The 19,600-nt window shown below is 45.4% G+C and overlaps 1 protein-coding gene across 5 annotated transcripts in view; it reads left to right on the forward strand.

The window, feature by feature from the left end:
- Window positions 1–19,600, forward strand: part of LOC131932995 (dmX-like protein 2) — a 108,158-nt gene that overhangs the window by 85,191 nt on the left and 3,367 nt on the right. For all 5 annotated transcript variants that reach the window (XM_059289873.1, XM_059289872.1, XM_059289893.1 and 2 more), the window contains 6 exons: window positions 8,129–8,189; window positions 9,146–9,276; window positions 15,927–16,004; window positions 16,990–17,134; window positions 18,882–18,971; window positions 19,163–19,290. In XM_059289873.1, the coding sequence (XP_059145856.1) occupies window positions 8,129–8,189; window positions 9,146–9,276; window positions 15,927–16,004; window positions 16,990–17,134; window positions 18,882–18,971; window positions 19,163–19,290 (633 nt within the window). The remainder of the gene's footprint in view (window positions 1–8,128; window positions 8,190–9,145; window positions 9,277–15,926; window positions 16,005–16,989; window positions 17,135–18,881; window positions 18,972–19,162; window positions 19,291–19,600) is intronic.

A 19,600-nucleotide genomic window follows, 5' to 3' on the forward strand; every position in this document is an offset into this window, starting at 1 on the left:
TACCCACTCAAGTAAGCTAACACTTGGTCATAGTCTGCTTGTGTTACTTTAGTTCAACTTGACCTAACTTGACTCATATCGTGCATTGGAGGTGCATCCAAGGTGATGGCACAATATTTGTTTTGTTCGTCCATTACTGTCATGGCTGTCTGTCCATCTACTGTCATGGCGGATGCATGGCTAACTAACCCCCCTGGTGGAGGTCACTTGTATTGCCCATGTAAAAGCTGCAGGATTGGTTGTTATCATGCTTTGCTTTTTTATCCTTTTAAAACCTTCATTAACCCATTTCTTGTTCCTTCCTTATTTTTTTCTTGAAATGCTGTGCTTGGGCTAACAGGTGAAAAGTTTGAGTAGCTTAGGTGTGAACAATCCTAGTTATAATCACTGTGTAATTGATCATAGTAGGAGGCTCATCAGGATGGTAAGTTGTAGCTGGGGCTCATCAGGATGGTAAGTTGTAGCTGGCACTGTGTAGCTTAGAGAAAACAATGGCAACTCCACCAGACAGCACACATCACTTGTCAACTCCACCAGACAGCACACATCACTTGTCAACTCCACCAGACAGCACACATCACTTGTCAACTCCACCAGACAGCACACATCACTTGTCAACTCCACCAGACAGCACACATCACTTGTCAACTCCACCAGACAGCACACATCACTTGTCAACTCCACTAGACAGCACACATCGCTTGTCAACTCCACCAGACAGCACACATCGCTTGTCAACTCCACCAGACAGCACACATCACTTGTCCACTCCACCAGAGAGCACACATCACTTGTCAACTCCACCAGACAGCACACATCACTTGTCAACTCCACCAGACAGCACACATCACTAGTCAACTCCACCAGACAGCACACATCACTTGTCAACTCCACCAGACAGCACACATCACTTGTCAACTCCACCAGACAGCACACATCACTTGTCAACTCCACCAGACAGCACACATCACTTGTCAACTCCACCAGACAGCACACATCACTTGTCAACTCCACCAGACAGCAGACATCACTTGTCAACTCCACCAGACAGCACACATCACTTGTCAACTCCACCAGACAGCACTTGTCAACTCCACCAGACAGCACACATCACTTGTCAACTCCACCAGACAGCACACATCACTTGTCAACTCCACCAGACAGCACACATCACTTGTCAACTCCACCAGACAGCACACATCACTTGTCAACTCCACCAGACAGCACACATCACTTGTCAACTCCACCAGACAGCACACATCACTTGTCAACTCCACCAGACATCACTTGTCAACTCCACCAGACAGCACACATCACTTGTCAACTCCACCAGACAGCACACTAGACAGCACACATCACTTGTCAACTCCACCAGACATCACTTGTCAACTCCACCAGACAGCACACATCACTTGTCAACTCCACCAGACAGCACACTAGACAGCACACATCACTTGTCAACTCCACCAGACAGCACTTGTCAACTCCACCAGACAGCACACATCACTTGTCAACTCCACCAGACAGCACACTAGACAGCACACATCACTTGTCAACTCCACCAGACAGCACACATCACTTGTCAACTCCACCAGACAGCACACTAGACAGCACACATCACTTGTCAACTCCACCAGACAGCACACATCACTTGTCAACTCCACCAGACAGCACACATCACTTGTCAACTCCACCAGACAGCACACATCACTTGTCTCCACTAGACAGCACACATCACTTGTCAACTCCACCAGACATCACTTGTCAACTCCACCAGACAGCACACATCACTTGTCAACTCCACCAGACAGCACACATCACTTGTCTCCACTAGACAGCACACATCACTTGTCAACTCCACCAGACAGCACACATCACTTGTCAACTCCACCAGACAGCACACTAGACAGCACACATCACTTGTCAACTCCACCAGACAGCACACATCACTTGTCAACTCCACCAGACAGCACACATCACTTGTCAACTCCACCAGACAGCACACATCACTTGTCAACTCCACCAGACAGCACACATCACTTGTCAACTCCACCAGACAGCACACATCACTTGTCAACTCCACCAGACAGCACACATCACTTGTCTCCACTAGACAGCACACATCACTTGTCAACTCCACCAGACAGCACACATCACTTGTCAACTCCACCAGACAGCACACATCACTTGTCAACTCCACCAGACAGCACACATCACTTGTCAACTCCACCAGACAGCACACATCACTTGTCAACTCCACCAGACAGCAGACATCACTTGTCAACTCCACCAGACAGCACACATCACTTGTCTTCATTAGACAGCACACATCACTTGTCAACTCCACCAGACAGCACACATCACTTGTCAACTCCACCAGACAGCACACATCACTTGTCAACTCCACCAGACATCACTTGTCAACTCCACCAGAGTAGCCCATATATTTTTGTAGGCTAGGGGCTTGAGCAGACAGATGTAGCCAGTGTTGGGACGTGCCTGGATTGTTGCTATTGTTTTCAATCCATGTCAGCCTGTTGTTCTAGGTGTATCCATGTCACAAGCACTCTCTGCTCACATAAAGGACCTCTGTGTACCAGTACATAAAGGACCTCTGTGTACCAGTACATAAAGGACCTCTGTGTACCAGTACATAAAGGACCTCTGTGTACCAGTACATAAAGGACCTCTGTGTACCAGTACATAAAGGACCTCTGTGTACCAGTACATAAAGGACCTGTGTGTACCAGTACATAAAGGACCTGTGTGTACCAGTACATAAAGGACCTCTATGTACCAGTACATAAAGGACCTCTGTGTACCAGTACATAAAGGACCTCTGTGTACCAGTACATAAAGGACCTCTGTGTACCAGTACATAAAGGACCTCTGTGTACCAGTACTTATAGGTCATCAATCTAACAGTACATAAAGGACCTCTGTGTACCAGTACATAAAGGACCTGTGTGTACCAGTACATAAAGGACCTCTGTGTACCAGTACATAAAGGACCTGTGTGTACCAGTACATAAAGGACCTCTGTGTACCAGTACATAAAGGACCTGTGTGTACCAGTACATAAAGGACCTCTGTGTACCAGAACATAAAGGACCTGTGTGTACCAGTACATAAAGGACCTCTGTGTACCAGTACATAAAGGACCTCTGTGTACCAGTACATAAAGGACCTCTGTGTACCAGTACATAAAGGACCTCTGTGTACCAGTACATAAAGGACCTCTGTGTACCAGTACATAAAGGACCTCTATGTACCAGTACATAAAGGACCTCTGTGTACCAGTACATAAAGGACCTCTATGTACCAGTACATAAAGGACCTCTGTGTACCAGTACATAAAGGACCTCTATGTACCAGTACATAAAGGACCTTTGTGTACCAGTACATAAAGGACCTCTGTGTACCAGTACATAAAGGACCTCTGTGTACCAGTACATAAAGGACCTGTGTGTACCAGTACATAAAGGACCTCTGTGTACCAGTACATAAAGGACCTGTGTGTACCAGTACATAAAGGACCTGTGTGTACCAGTACATAAAGGACCTCTGTGTACCAGTACATAAAGGACCTCTGTGTACCAGTACATAAAGGACCTCTATGTACCAGTACATAAAGGACCTCTGTGTACCAGTACATAAAGGACCTCTGTGTACCAGTACATAAAGGACCTGTGTGTACCAGTACATAAAGGACCTCTGTGTACCAGTACATAAAGGACCTCTGTGTACCAGTACATAAAGGACCTCTGTGTACCAGTACATAAAGGACCTCTGTGTACCAGTACATAAAGGACCTCTATGTACCAGTACATAAAGGACCTCTGTGTACCAGTACATAAAGGACCTCTGTGTACCAGTACATAAAGGACCTCTATGTACCAGTACATAAAGGACCTCTGTGTACCAGTACATAAAGGACCTCTGTGTACCAGTACATAAAGGACCTCTGTGTACCAGTACATAAAGGACCTCTGTGTACCAGTACATAAAGGACCTCTGTGTACCAGTACATAAAGGACCTCTGTGTACCAGTACATAAAGGACCTGTGTGTACCAGTACATAAAGGACCTCTATGTACCAGTACATAAAGGACCTGTGTGTACCAGTACATAAAGGACCTCTGTGTACCAGTACTTTTTTTAGATTTTTTTTTCTTATGACTTCATCATATTTTAAGTTTCCAATATTTTTTAAAATTGGTTTAATAAACTATACTGCTTGTTAGTCTAGGATTTATAATTTATAGGTTAACAAGTTATACTTTTTGTTAGTCTAGCGTGTATAATGTATAGGTTAACAAGTTTTATTGTTTTTAAATTATTTGTGACCTAATAATTGTAAGCCTTAACTGTTAAATTAATAAATTATAAAATTTGGTGGTTCTGAACCTTTTTTAAGATATCAAAACCCCACCAGTTTCATATGCGTATTGAATTCTTCTTAGTACTTGTATCCCATTGTAAATCATATGAGTCTGGTTTGTGTCTAGACCTAGGCCAAACCCCTGAGATTGACTCACTAAACCCCTGAGATTGACTCACCAAACCCCTGAGATTGACTCACTAAACCCCTGAGATTGACTCACCAAACCCCCTGAGATTGACTCACCAAACCCCTGAGATTGACTCACTAAACCCCTGAGATTGACTCACCAAACCCCTGAGATTGACTCACTAAACCCCTGAGATTGACTCACCAAACCCCTGAGATTGACTCACCAAACCCCTGAGATTGACTCACTAAACCCCTGAGATTGACTCACTAAACCCCTGAGATTGACTCACCAAACCCCTGAGATTGACTCACCAAACCCCTGAGATTGACTCACCAAACCCCTGAGATTGACTCACTAAACCCCTGAGATTGACTCACTAAACCCCTGAGATTGACTCACTAAACCCCTGAGATTGACTCACCAAACCCCTGAGATTGACTCACTAAACCCCTGAGATTGACTCACTAAACCCCTGAGATTGACTCACCAAACCCCTGAGATTGACTCACTAAACCCCTGAGATTGACTCACCAAACCCCTGAGATTGACTCACTAAACCCCTGAGATTGACTCACCAAACCCCTGAGATTGACTCACTAAACCCCTGAGATTGACTCACCAAAAAACTTCTAGAGTTAAAATGATTGGTTAAGCTATAAACATAATTTCATATACTTTTCACTTAGAGATTATAATATACATGATTCAAAATATAGTATACATGGCTCAATTAGGCAAAAAAATCATAAGCAGTTTATTCTTATTATTTTTAGCGCAATTTCCATTCTGGAGAATTGCGTTTATTAACTCGTCATTTCTGGGAATGGATGGATGGATGAATGAATGGATGAATGTGTGTCCGGGCTTTAAGTCGTATCTCCTCCTCAACGAAGCAATATCGATGACTAGTTCCAAAAGCAATTATGTTAAGCAAGTTACGAGAATGAGCATAGGCCATAAAAATTCCGGGTTTCTTTCATGTATTTCCCGTAAAAGCCAAAAAACCTCGAAAAAATGCAGTTTTTGGCCCATATCTCGGCAACCAGACCACTTAGCGACTTGAAACATGTACCAATCGATTCCTGCCATAATTTAGAACAATATTGCCGAAGAAAGTTTTCAAAAATATCCTCTGGTTCGGTCACAAATTTTAAAATTACATAAACACCTACAAACCGATCGCTCTTCTAGCTTGAACGCACCCCATCATTATACGTCAGAGCTATTTTTAGATAACATAAGGAAATTGCGCATAAATGTCACTAGACTTTTTTAATTAACTTGCGCGCCTACTGAACGTGATGGCGCAGCCATGGAACGCGATGACGCATCTATTGAACGTGATGACGCGTGTGGTGTGGTTGTATATACATGCCGGAAGTAGAGATCTATCATCTTAATGATTATCATGTTGATAATCAAGTTCAACTAACCAATGGTTTTAATAACCCTCCTCTTGATTTCAAGGTGCTTAGTTTAGTTAGTAGTTAGGTTTATTTAATAAAAAACGTTTTAATAACTAACCAATGGTTTTACTAACCCTGCTCTTGATTTACGCTACGACAGAGCTATTTTTAGATAACATAAGGAAATTGCGCTAAAATTGTCACTAGACTTTTTAATTAACTTGTTTTCTATTTGTAGCGGTATATAGCTGTGTCACAATTAATTAACAGTTGTCAAATTTTTCTCTTTTTGTATGTCTGATATTTTGAACTATAGACCTATATATATATATATATATATATATATATATATATATATATATATATATATATATATATATATATATATATATATATATATATATATATATATATAGGTAAGGGTTAAGTATAGCCTTGGGTTAGGGTTAGGTACAGCCTTGGGTTAGGTACAGCCTTGGGTTAGGTACAGCCTTGGGTTAGAGTTAGGTACAGCCTTGGGTTAGGGTTAGGTACAGCTTTGGGTTAGGTACAGCCTTGGGTGAGGGTTAGGTACAGCCTTGGGTTAGGGTTAGGTACAGCCTTGGGTTAGTGTTAGGTACAGCCTTGGGTTAGGGTTAGGTACAGCCTTGGGTTAGTGTTAGGTACAGCCTTGGGTTAGTGTTAGGTACAGCCTTGGGTTAGGGTTAGGTACAGCCTTGGGTTAGGGTTAGGTACAGCCTTGGGTTAGGGTTAGGTACAGCCTTGGGTTAGGGTTAGGTACAGCCTTGGGTTAGGGTTAGGTACAGCCTTGGGTTAGGTACAGCCTTGGGTTAGTGTTAGGTACAGCCTTGGGTTAGTGTTAGGTACAGCCTTGGGTTAGGTACAGCCTTGGGTTAGATACAGCCTTGGGTTAGGGTTAGGTACAGCCTTGGGTTAGGTACAGCCTTGGGTTAGATACAGCCTTGGGTTAGGGTTAGGTACAGCCTTGGGTTAGGTACAGCCTTGGGTTAGGGTTAGGTACAGCCTTGGGTTAGGGTTAGGTACAGCCTTGGGTTAGGGTTAGGTACAGCCTTGGGTTAGGGTTAGGTACAGCCTTGGGTTAGATACAGCCTTGGGTTAGGGTTAGGTACAGCCTTGGGTTAGGTACAGCCTTGGGTTAGGTACAGCCTTGGGTTAGATACAGCCTTGGGTTAGGGTTAGGTACAGCCTTGGGTTAGGGTTAGGTACAGCCTTGGGTTAGATACAGCCTTGGGTTAGGGTTAGGTACAGCCTTGGGTTAGGGTTAGGTACAGCCTTGGGTTAGTGTTAGGTACAGCCTTGGGTTAGTGTTAGGTACAGCCTTGGGTTAGGGTTAGGTACAGCCTTGGGTTAGGGTTAGGTACAGCCTTGGGTTAGGGTTAGGTACAGCCTTGGGTTAGGGTTAGGTACAGCCTTGGGTTAGGGTTAGGTACAGCCTTGGGTTAGGGTTAGGTACAGCCTTGGGTTAGGTACAGCCTTGGGTTAGGGTTAGGTACAGCCTTGAGTTAGGGTTAGGTATAGCCTTGGGTTAGGGTTAGGTATAGCCTTGGGTTAGGGTTAGGTACAGCCTTGGGTTAGGTACAACCATGAAGATAACCCCAGTAATTTCCTTTCTTCTGTTATTTCTTCTCTTCACATATTATGTGTTCATTAAATCGTGTAGTCTTAGAACACATTTTCTAAGCATGTCTTACAATGTACCATTGAATGAGTGTATTTTTAGATAACTGGTTTTGAAAGATAAGAAATAAATGTGTAGACTGGTAGATTTTAGAGAATCAGTGTTGAAAAATAGAACTGTGTACTCATTGTTTGTAGCTATTTTAGATAATAAGTGTTGAAAGAATGGTATTCTGTTAATATTTTTCACTCCCAAACAATTTTGAGTGAGTGATTGTATGGTGGGGGGGGGGGGGGGGGGAGCAGTATATAACAATTTTTAAAGTTTAGGGTTAAGACTAACATAGGTTTTTGAAAATAATGTTTGGCAAGTTTAGGGCTAAGACTAACATAGGTTTTTGAACATAATGTTTGGCAAGTTTAGGGCTAAGACTAACATAGGTTTTTGAACATAATGTTTGGCAAGTTTAGGGCTAAGACTAACATAGGTTTTTGAACATAATAAGTGTGTCAGGCTTTCAGTAACTTACAGTGTTGGATCTTTAAAAAAAATGAAATTTGTCATCTCAGATACTTAGAAGACCTGTGATGGGTGTCAGACGAATAGGCTCTCATCCAGTGTTACCTCACTGTAAGTTCATTATCTCACCACCATCCCATGTTGACTAAGTTTATCTCACCACCATCCCATGTTGACTAAGTTTATCTCACCACCATCGCATGTTGACTAAGTTTATCTCACCACCATCCCATGTTGACTAAGTTTATCTCACCACCATCCCATGTTGACTAAGTTTATCTCACCACCATCCCATGTTGACTAAGTTTATCTCACCACCATCCCATGTTGACTAAGTTTATCTCACCACCATCCCATGTTGACTAAGTTTATCTCACCACCATCCCATGTTGACTAAGTTTATCTCACCACCATCCCATGTTGACTAAGTTTATCTCACCACCATCCCATGTTGACTAAGTTTATCTCACCACCATCCCATGTTGACTAAGTTTATCTCACCACCATCCCATGTTGACTAAGTTTATCTCACCACCATCCCATGTTGACTAAGTTTATCTCACCACCATCCCATGTTGACTAAGTTTATCTCACCACCATCCCATGTTGACTAAGTTTATCTCACCACCATCCCATGTTGACTAAGTTTATCTCACCACCATCCCATGTTAACTAAGTTTATCTCACCACCATCCCATGTTGACTAAGTTTATCTCACCACCATCCGATGTTGACTAAGTTTATCTCACCACCATCGCATGTTGACTAAGTTTATCTCACCACCATCCCATGTTGACTAAGTTTATCTCACCACCATCGCATGTTGACAAAGTTTATCTCACCACCATCCCATGTTGACTAAGTTTATCTCACCACCATCCCATGTTGACTAAGTTTATCTCACCACCATCCCATGTTGACTAAGTTTATCTCACCACCATCCCATGTTGACTAAGTTTATCTCACCACCATCCCATGTTGACTAAGTTTATCTCACCACCATCCCATGTTGACTAAGTTTATCTCACCACCATCCCATGTTGACTTTATCTCCCATCAATTTTAAGACTTGACTGGGGGTGCTGATGGGGCGGTGCGCCTGTGGGAGTGGGGCCATGGCCAGCCTATCACCACACTGAGACAATCTGGTTCCTTTCCTAAAGTCACCAAAGTACTTTTCAATGCACAGGGTAACAAGGTAAGCTTGATTTCTTCTTGGGTATCAAGGTACTGTCTAGTCATAGTTCAAACTTGACTTTCCTCCCCTACTGTTGACTTACCTCCCCTACTGTTGAAATGACTTACCTCCCCTACTGTTGACTTACCTCCCCTACTGTTGAAATGACTTTCCTCCCCTACTGTTGAAATGACTTACCTCCCCTACTGTTGAAATGACTTTCCTCCCCTACTGTTGAAATGACTTACCTCCCCTACTGTTGACTTTCCTCCCCTACTGTTGAAATGACTTACCTCCCCTACTGTTGACTTACCTCCCCTACTGTTGAAATGACTTTCCTCCCCTACTGTTGAAATGACTTACCTCCCCTACTGTTGAAATGACTTTCCTCCCCTACTGTTGAAATGACTTACCTCCCCTACTGTTGACCTGTTGACTTTCCTCCCCTACTGTTGACTTTCCTCCCCTACTGTTGACTTACCTCCCCTACTGTTGAAATTACTTACCTCCCCTACTGTTGACTTTCCTCCCCTACTGTTGACTTTCCTCCCCTACTGTTGACTTACCTCCCCTACTGTTGAAATGACTTACCTCCCCTACTGTTGACTTTCCTCCCCTACTGTTGAAATGACTTACCTCCCCTACTGTTGAAATGACTTACCTCCCCTACTGTTGACTTACCTCCCCTACTGTTGAAATGACTTACCTCCCCTACTGTTGACTTTCCTCCCCTACTGTTGAAATGACTTACCTCCCCTACTGTTGACTTTCCTCCCCTACTGTTGACTTACCTCCCCTACTGTTGACTTTCCTCCCCTATTGTTGAAATGACTTACCTCCCCTACTGTTGAAATGACTTACCTCCCCTACTGTTGACTTTCCTCCCCTACTGTTGACTTACCTCCCCTACTGTTGACTTACCTCCCCTACTGTTGACTTTCCTCCCCTACTGTTGAAATGACTTACCTCCCCTACTGTTGAAATGACTTACCTCCCCTACTGTTGAAATGACTTTCCTCCCCTACTGTTGAAATGACTTTCCTCCCCTACTGTTGAAATGACTTTCCTCCCCTACTGTTGAAATGACTTTCCTCCCCTACTGTTGAAATGACTTACCTCCCCTACTGTTGAAATGACTTACCTCCCCTACTGTTGACTTTCCTCCCCTACTGTTGAAATGACTTTCCTCCCCTACTGTTGAAATGACTTACCTCCCCTACTGTTGAAATGACTTACCTCCCCTACTGTTGACTTTCCTCCCCTACTGTTGACTTACCTCCCCTACTGTTGAAATGACTTACCTCCCCTACTGTTGAAATGACTTTCCTCCCCTACTGTTGAAATGACTTACCTCCCCTACTGTTGACTTTCCTCCCCTACTGTTGACTTTCCTCCCCTACTGTTGACTTACCTCCCCTACTGTTGAAATGACTTTCCTCCCCTACTGTTGACTTTCCTCCCCTACTGTTGAAATGACTTTCCTCCCCTACTGTTGACTTTCCTCCCCAACTGTTGACTTTCCTCCCCTACTGTTGACTTTCCTCCCCTACTGTTGACTTATCTCCCCTACTGTTGAAATGACTTACCTCCCCTACTGTTGACTTTCCTCCCCTACTGTTGACTTTCCTCCCCTACTGTTGACTTTCCTCCCCTACTGTTGAAATGACTTTCCTCCCCTACTGTTGAAATGACTTTCCTCCCCTACTGTTGACTTTCCTCCCCTACTGTTGAAATGACTTACCTCCCCTACTGTTGAAATGACTTTCCTCCCCTACTGTTGAAATGACTTACCTCCCCTACTGTTGAAATGACTTACCTCCCCTACTGTTGACTTTCCTCCCCTACTGTTGAAATGACTTTCCTCCCCTACTGTTGAAATGACTTACCTCCCCTACTGTTGAAATGACTTACCTCCCCTACTGTTGACTTTCCTCCCCTACTGTTGACTTACCTCCCCTACTGTTGAAATGACTTACCTCCCCTGCTGTTGAAATGACTTACCTCCCCTACTGTTGAAATGACTTACCTCCCCTACTGTTGACTTTCCTCCCCTACTGTTGACTTTCCTCCCCTACTGTTGACTTACCTCCCCTACTGTTGACTTTCCTCCCCTACTGTTGAAATGACTTTCCTCCCCTACTGTTGAAATGACTTACCTCCCCTACTGTTGAAATGACTTTCCTCCCCTACTGTTGACTTTCCTCCCCTACTGTTGACTTTCCTCCCCTACTGTTGAAATGACTTTCCTCCCCTACTGTTGACTTTCCTCCCCTACTGTTGACTTACCTCCCCTACTGTTGAAATGACTTTCCTCCCCTACTGTTGAAATGACTTACCTCCCCTACTGTTGAAATGACTTACCTCCCCTACTGTTGACTTTCCTCCCCTACTGTTGACTTTCCTCCCCTACTGTTGACTTACCTCCCCTACTGTTGACTTTCCTCCCCTACTGTTGACTTTCCTCCCCTACTGTTGACTTTCCTCCCCTACTGTTGAAATGACTTTCCTCCCCTACTGTTGACTTTCCTCCCCTACTGTTGAAATGACTTTCCTCCCCTACTGTTGAAATGACTTTCCTCCCCTACTGTTGACTTTCCTCCCCTACTGTTGACTTTCCTCCCCTACTGTTGAAATGACTTTCCTCCCCTACTGTTGAAATGACTTTCCTCCCCTACTGTTGAAATGACTTTCCTCCCCTACTGTTGAAATGACTTTCCTCCCCTACTGTTGACTTACCTCCCCTACTGTTGAAATGACTTTCCTCCACTACTGTTGAAATGACTTTCCTCCCCTACTGTTGAAATGACTTACCTCCCCTACTGTTGAAATGACTTACCTCCCCTACTGTTGACTTTCCTCCCCTACTGTTGAAATGACTTTCCTCCCCTACTGTTGACTTTCCTCCCCTACTGTTGACTTTCCTCCCCTACTGTTGACTTTCCTCCCCTACTGTTGACTTACCTCCCCTACTGTTGACTTTCCTCCCCTACTGTTGACTTTCCTCCCCTACTGTTGACTTTCCTCCCCTACTGTTGACTTACCTCCCCTACTGTTGACTTACCTCCCCTACTGTTGAAATGACTTACCTCCCCTACTGTTGACTTACCTCCCCTACTGTTGAAATGACTTACCTCCCCTACTGTTGAAATGACTTTCCTCCCCTACTGTTGACTTTCCTCCCCTACTGTTGAAATGACTTTCCTCCCCTACTGTTGAAATGACTTTCCTCCCCTACTGTTGAAATGACTTACCTCCCCTACTGTTGAAATGACTTACCTCCCCTACTGTTGACTTTCCTCCCCTACTGTTGAAATGACTTTCCTCCCCTACTGTTGAAATGACTTTCCTCCCCTACTGTTGAAATGACTTACCTCCCCTACTGTTGAAATGACTTTCCTCCCCTACTGTTGAAATGACTTACCTCCCCTACTGTTGAAATGACTTTCCTCCCCTACTGTTGAAATGACTTTCCTCCACTACTGTTGAAATGACTTTCCTCCCCTACTGTTGACTTTCCTCCCCTACTGTTGAAATGACTTTCCTCCCCTACTGTTGAAATGACTTTCCTCCCCTACTGTTGAAATGACTTTCCTCCCCTACTGTTGAAATGACTTTCCTCCCCTACTGTTGACTTACCTCCCCTACTGTTGAAATGACTTTCCTCCCCTACTGTTGAAATGACTTACCTCCCCTACTGTTGAAATGACTTACCTCCCCTACTGTTGACTTTCCTCCCCTACTGTTGAAATGACTTTCCTCCCCTACTGTTGACTTTCCTCCCCTACTGTTGACTTTCCTCCCCTACTGTTGACTTTCCTCCCCTACTGTTGAAATGACTTACCTCCCCTACTGTTGAAATGACTTTCCTCCACTACTGTTGAAATGACTTTCCTCCCCTACTGTTGACTTTCCTCCCCTACTGTTGAAATGACTTTCCTCCCCTACTGTTGAAATGACTTTCCTCCCCTACTGTTGACTTTCCTCCCCTACTGTTGACTTTCCTCCCCTACTGTTGAAATGACTTACCTCCCCTACTGTTGAAATGACTTTCCTCCACTACTGTTGAAATGACTTACCTCCCCTACTGTTGACTTTCCTCCCCTACTGTTGAAATGACTTACCTCCCCTACTGTTGAAATGACTTTCCTCCCCTACTGTTGAAATGACTTACCTCCCCTACTGTTGACCTGTTGACTTTCCTCCCCTACTGTTGACTTTCCTCCCCTACTGTTGACTTTCCTCCCCTACTGTTGACTTTCCTCCCCTACTGTTGACTTTCCTCCCCTACTGTTGACTTACCTCCCCTACTGTTGACTTTCCTCCCCTACTGTTGACTTTCCTCCCCTACTGTTGAAATGACTTACCTCCCCTACTGTTGAAATGACTTTCCTCCACTACTGTTGAAATGACTTTCCTCCCCTACTGTTGACTTTCCTCCCCTACTGTTGACTTTCCTCCCCTACTGTTGAAATGACTTTCCTCCCCTACTGTTGAAATGACTTTCCTCCCCTACTGTTGACTTTCCTCCCCTACTGTTGACTTTCCTCCCCTACTGTTGACTTTCCTCCCCTACTGTTGAAATGACTTTCCTCCCCTACTGTTGAAATGACTTACCTCCCCTACTGTTGAAATGACTTTCCTCCCCTACTGTTGAAATGACTTTCCTCCCCTACTGTTGACTTTCCTCCCCTACTGTTGAAATGACTTTCCTCCCCTACTGTTGAAATGACTTACCTCCCCTACTGTTGAAATGACTTACCTCCCCTACTGTTGAAATGACTTACCTCCCCTACTGTTGAAATGACTTACCTCCCCTACTGTTGAAATGACTTACCTCCCCTACTGTTGACTTTCCTCCCCTACTGTTGAAATGACTTTCCTCCCCTACTGTTGACTTTCCTCCCCTACTGTTGACTTTCCTCCCCTACTGTTGACTTTCCTCCCCTACTGTTGAAATGACTTACCTCCCCTACTGTTGAAATGACTTTCCTCCACTACTGTTGAAATGACTTTCCTCCCCTACTGTTGACTTTCCTCCCCTACTGTTGAAATGACTTTCCTCCCCTACTGTTGAAATGACTTTCCTCCCCTACTGTTGACTTTCCTCCCCTACTGTTGACTTTCCTCCCCTACTGTTGAAATGACTTACCTCCCCTACTGTTGAAATGACTTTCCTCCACTACTGTTGAAATGACTTACCTCCCCTACTGTTGACTTTCCTCCCCTACTGTTGAAATGACTTACCTCCCCTACTGTTGAAATGACTTTCCTCCCCTACTGTTGAAATGACTTACCTCCCCTACTGTTGACCTGTTGACTTTCCTCCCCTACTGTTGACTTTCCTCCCCTACTGTTGACTTTCCTCCCCTACTGTTGACTTACCTCCCCTACTGTTGACTTTCCTCCCCTACTGTTGACTTTCCTCCCCTACTGTTGAAATGACTTACCTCCCCTACTGTTGAAATGACTTTCCTCCACTACTGTTGAAATGACTTTCCTCCCCTACTGTTGACTTTCCTCCCCTACTGTTGACTTTCCTCCCCTACTGTTGAAATGACTTTCCTCCCCTACTGTTGAAATGACTTTCCTCCCCTACTGTTGACTTTCCTCCCCTACTGTTGACTTTCCTCCCCTACTGTTGACTTTCCTCCCCTACTGTTGAAATGACTTTCCTCCCCTACTGTTGAAATGACTTACCTCCCCTACTGTTGAAATGACTTTCCTCCCCTACTGTTGAAATGACTTTCCTCCCCTACTGTTGACTTACCTCCCCTACTGTTGAAATGACTTACCTCCCCTACTGTTGAAATGACTTTCCTCCACTACTGTTGAAATGACTTTCCTCCCCTACTGTTGACTTTCCTCCCCTACTGTTGACTTTCCTCCCCTACTGTTGAAATGACTTTCCTCCCCTACTGTTGAAATGACTTTCCTCCCCTACTGTTGACTTTCCTCCCCTACTGTTGACTTTCCTCCCCTACTGTTGACTTTCCTCCCCTACTGTTGAAATGACTTTCCTCCCCTACTGTTGAAATGACTTACCTCCCCTACTGTTGAAATGACTTTCCTCCCCTACTGTTGAAATGACTTTCCTCCCCTACTGTTGACTTTCCTCCCCTACTGTTGAAATGACTTTCCTCCCCTACTGTTGAAATGACTTACCTCCCCTACTGTTGAAATGACTTACCTCCCCTACTGTTGAAATGACTTACCTCCCCTACTGTTGAAATGACTTTCCTCCCCTACTGTTGACTTACCTCCCCTACTGTTGAAATGACTTTCCTCCCCTACTGTTGAAATGACTTACCTCCCCTACTGTTGAAATGACTTTCCTCCCCTTCTGTTGACTTACCTCCCCTACTGTTGACTTTCCTCCCCTACTGTTGAAATGACTTACCTCCCCTACTGTTGAAATGACTTACCTCCCCTGCTGTTGAAATGACTTACCTCCCCTACTGTTGAAATGACTTACCTCCCCTACTGTTGAAATGACTTACCTCCCCTACTGTTGACTTACCTCCCCTACTGTTGAAATGACTTTCCTCCCCTACTGTTGAAATGACTTACCTCCCCTACTGTTGAAATGACTTTCCTCCCCTACTGTTGAAATGACTTACCTCCCCTACTGTTGAAATGACTTACCTCCCCTACTGTTGACTTTCCTCCCCCAGTGTTGTGTGAGTGACACAGAGGGCAGTGTCTGTCTGTGGCAAGTGGGAGTTGGCAGCAACTACAACAAACCCATTATGGTGAGTCCACACTTTAACTTATAGTTGGCAACAACTACAATAAACCCATTATGGTGAGTCCACACTTTAACTTATAGTTGGCAGCAACTACAATAAACCCATTATGGTGAGTCCACACTTTAACTTCTATAAAAAAATTATTTTCAATTTGAGCTGGTGTTCATCTGGAATGTAGTTTTTTTTTATACTTTTATTTTTTTATAATACAGTTTAACAGTAGCAGGTGTAGTTGTTTCATTCAATCTGACAACACCCCCCAGGTGTACCATTGTCTGACCCCCCAGGTGTGCCATTGTCTGACCCTCCCTCCCCCCCCCCCCAGGTGTGCCATTGTTTGACCCTCCCCCCGCCCCAGGTGTGCCATTGTCTGACCCTTCCTCCCCCCCCCCCCCTAGGTGTGCCATTGTCTGACCCTCCCTCCCCCCCCCAGGTGTGCCATTGTCTAACCCTTCCCCCCCCAGGTGTGCCATTGTTTGACCCTCCCCCCCCCCCCAGGTGTGCCATTGTTTGACCCTCCCCCCCCCCCAGGTGTGCCATTGTCTGACCCTCCCCCCCCAGGTGTGCTATTGTCTGAACCCCCCCCCCCCCTTCTCAGGTGTGCCATTGTTTGACCCTCCCCCCCCCCAGGTGTGCCATTGTCTGACCCCCCCCCCCCACATTGTGCCAGTGTCTGACCCTTCCCCCCCCCACATTGTGCTATTGTCTGACCCCACCCCCCCCACATTGTGCCAGTGTCTGATCCCCCCCCCCCACATTGTGCCAGTGTCTGACCCTCTCCCCCCTCCCCCCCCCCCCCCACATGGTGCCATTGTTTGACCCTTCCCCCCCCCCCCCACATTGTGCCATTGTCTGACCCCCCCCCCCAGGTGTGCCATTGTTTGACCCTCCCCTCTTCCCCCCAGGTGTGCCATTGTTTGACCCTTCCCCCCCCCCCCCCCCCCCACATTGTGCCATTGTCTGACCAAATGACTTTGTCCACCTATAGAGCCTTCAGTGCCACAACAAAACCACAAGTGACTTCCAGTTTGTTGGCTCCTCCAGTCTGATAGCCACAGCAGGACAGTCATCTGAGCACAAGAATGTTTGCATCTGGGACACCTTGCTGCCCCATAGGAGTTCTCTGGTCCATGGTAAGTCTCACACAATCATCTGGGACACCTTGCATGAGTTCTCTGGTCCATGGTAAGTCTCACACAATCATCTGGGACACCTTGCTGCCCCATAGGAGTTCTCTGGTCCATGGTAAGTCTCACACAATCATCTGGGACACCTTGCAGGAGTTCTCTGGTCCATGGTAAGTCTCACACAATCATCTGGGACACCTTGCTGCCCCATAGGAGTTCTCTGGTCCATGGTAAGTCTCACACAATCATCTGGGGCACCTTGCAGGAGTTCTCTGGTCCATGGTAAGTCTCACACAATCATCTGGGACACCTTGCTGCCCCATAGGAGTTCTCTGGTCCATGGTAAGTCTCACACAATCATCTGGGACACCTTGCAGGAGTTCTCTGGTCCATGGTAAGTCTCACACAATCATCTGGGACACCTTGCTGCCACATAGGAGTTCTCTGGTCCATGGTAAGTCTCACACAATCATCTGGGACACCTTGCAGGAGTTCTCTGGTCCATGGTAAGTCTCACACAATCATCTGGGACACCTTGCATGAGTTCTCTGGTCCATGGTAAGTCTCACACAATCATCTGGGACACCTTGCTGCCCCATAGGAGTTCTCTGGTCCATGGTAAGTCTCACACAATCATCTGGGGCACCTTGCAGGAGTTCTCTGGTCCATGGTAAGTCTCACACAATCATCTGGGACACCTTGCTGCCCCATAGGAGTTCTCTGGTCCATGGTAAGTCTCACACAATCATCTGGGACACCTTGCAGGAGTTCTCTGGTCCATGGTAAGTCTCACACAATCATCTGGGACACCTTGCTGCCACATAGGAGTTCTCTGGTCCATGGTAAGTCTCACACAATCATCTGGGACACCTTGCAGGAGTTCTCTGGTCCATGGTAAGTCTCACACAATCATCTGGGACACCTTGCATGAGTTCTCTGGTCCATGGTAAGTCTCACACAATCATCTGGACACCTTGCTGCCACATAGGAGTTCTCTGGTCCATGGTAAGTCTCACACAATCATCTGGGACACCTTGCAGGAGTTCTCTGGTCCATGGTAAGTCTCATGCAATCATCTGGGACACCTTGCTGCCCCACAGGAGTTCTCTGGTCCATGGTAAGTCTCACACAATCATCTGGGACACCTTGCATGAGTTCTCTGGTCCATGGTAAGTCTCACACAATCATCTGGGACACCTTGCAGGAGTTCTCTGGTCCATGGTAAGTCTCACACAATCATCTGGGACACCTTGCATGAGTTCTCTGGTCCATGGTAAGTCTCACACAATCATCTGGGACACCTTGCAGGAGTTCTCTGGTCCATGGTAAGTCTCACACAATCATCTGGGACACCTTGCATGAGTTCTCTGGTCCATGGTAAGTCTCACACAATCATCTGGGACACCTTGCATGAGTTCTCTGGTCCATGGTAAGTCTCACACAATCATCTGGACACCTTGCTGCCCCATAGGAGATCTCTGGTCCATGGTAAGTCTCACACAATCATCTGGACACCTTGCTGCCCCATAGGAGTTCTCTGGTCCATGGTAAGTCTCACACAATCATCTGGGACACCTTGCATGAGTTCTATGGTCCATGGTAAGTCTCACACAATCATCTGGGACACCTTGCTGACACACATGGATTCTCAATTCCCCAACTATTAGTTTTTAAATGTATGCTTGTTTTTCCTGAATAATTTCTCAGCCTGACTTTGAGCAAGTTTTTGAATTTGTCCCTGTAATTCTTGTAGCATTCCAGTGCCATGAACAGGGCAGCCCAGCTCTTGTCTACGCTTCACGCCAACATTTGCTGATTAGTGGGGGCAGGAAAGGAGAAATATGTATCCTTGACTTTTATTTGTACAGGTGTCGACACCACTTTAACTCACAAACTAATGTGACTTTCAACAAATATCAAGTCTAGAAAAAAATTCATTGAGTTGTGAGGTTCAATGAATTCTTGTTGACTGTCCTGTTCTGTTTGTTGGCATTATTTCATGAAAAAAGTAAAATTTCTTTAAGAAAGCACCAGGTATATTTGATCTACGTCAGCGCATATTGAAGCACACATTCCAGGCCCACGAAGCTCCCATCAAATGTTTGGCTATAGATCCAGATGAGGATTACTTTATAACAGGCTCAGCTGATGGGGATATCAAGGTTTGTAGGGGGGTGGGGGTCAAACTACTTTATAACAGGCTCAGCTGATGGGGATATCAAGGTTTGTAGGGGGGGTGAGGGTCAAACTACTTTATAACAGGCTCAGCTGATGGGGATATCAAGGTTTGTAGGGGGGGGGTGGGGGTCAAACTACTTTATAACAGGCTCAGCTGATGGGGATATCAAGGTTTGTAGGGGGGGTGGGGGTCAAACTACTTTATAACAGGCTCAGCTGATGGGGATATCATGGTTTGTAGGGGGGGTGGGGGTCAAACTACTTTATAACAGGCTCAGCTGATGGGGATATCAA

The sequence above is a fragment of the Physella acuta genome, unplaced genomic scaffold, assembly GCF_028476545.2.
Source record: "Physella acuta isolate Inbredline_101_S28 unplaced genomic scaffold, ASM2847654v3 ptg000105l, whole genome shotgun sequence".
In the NCBI taxonomy this organism is placed as follows: domain Eukaryota; kingdom Metazoa; phylum Mollusca; class Gastropoda; family Physidae; genus Physella; species Physella acuta.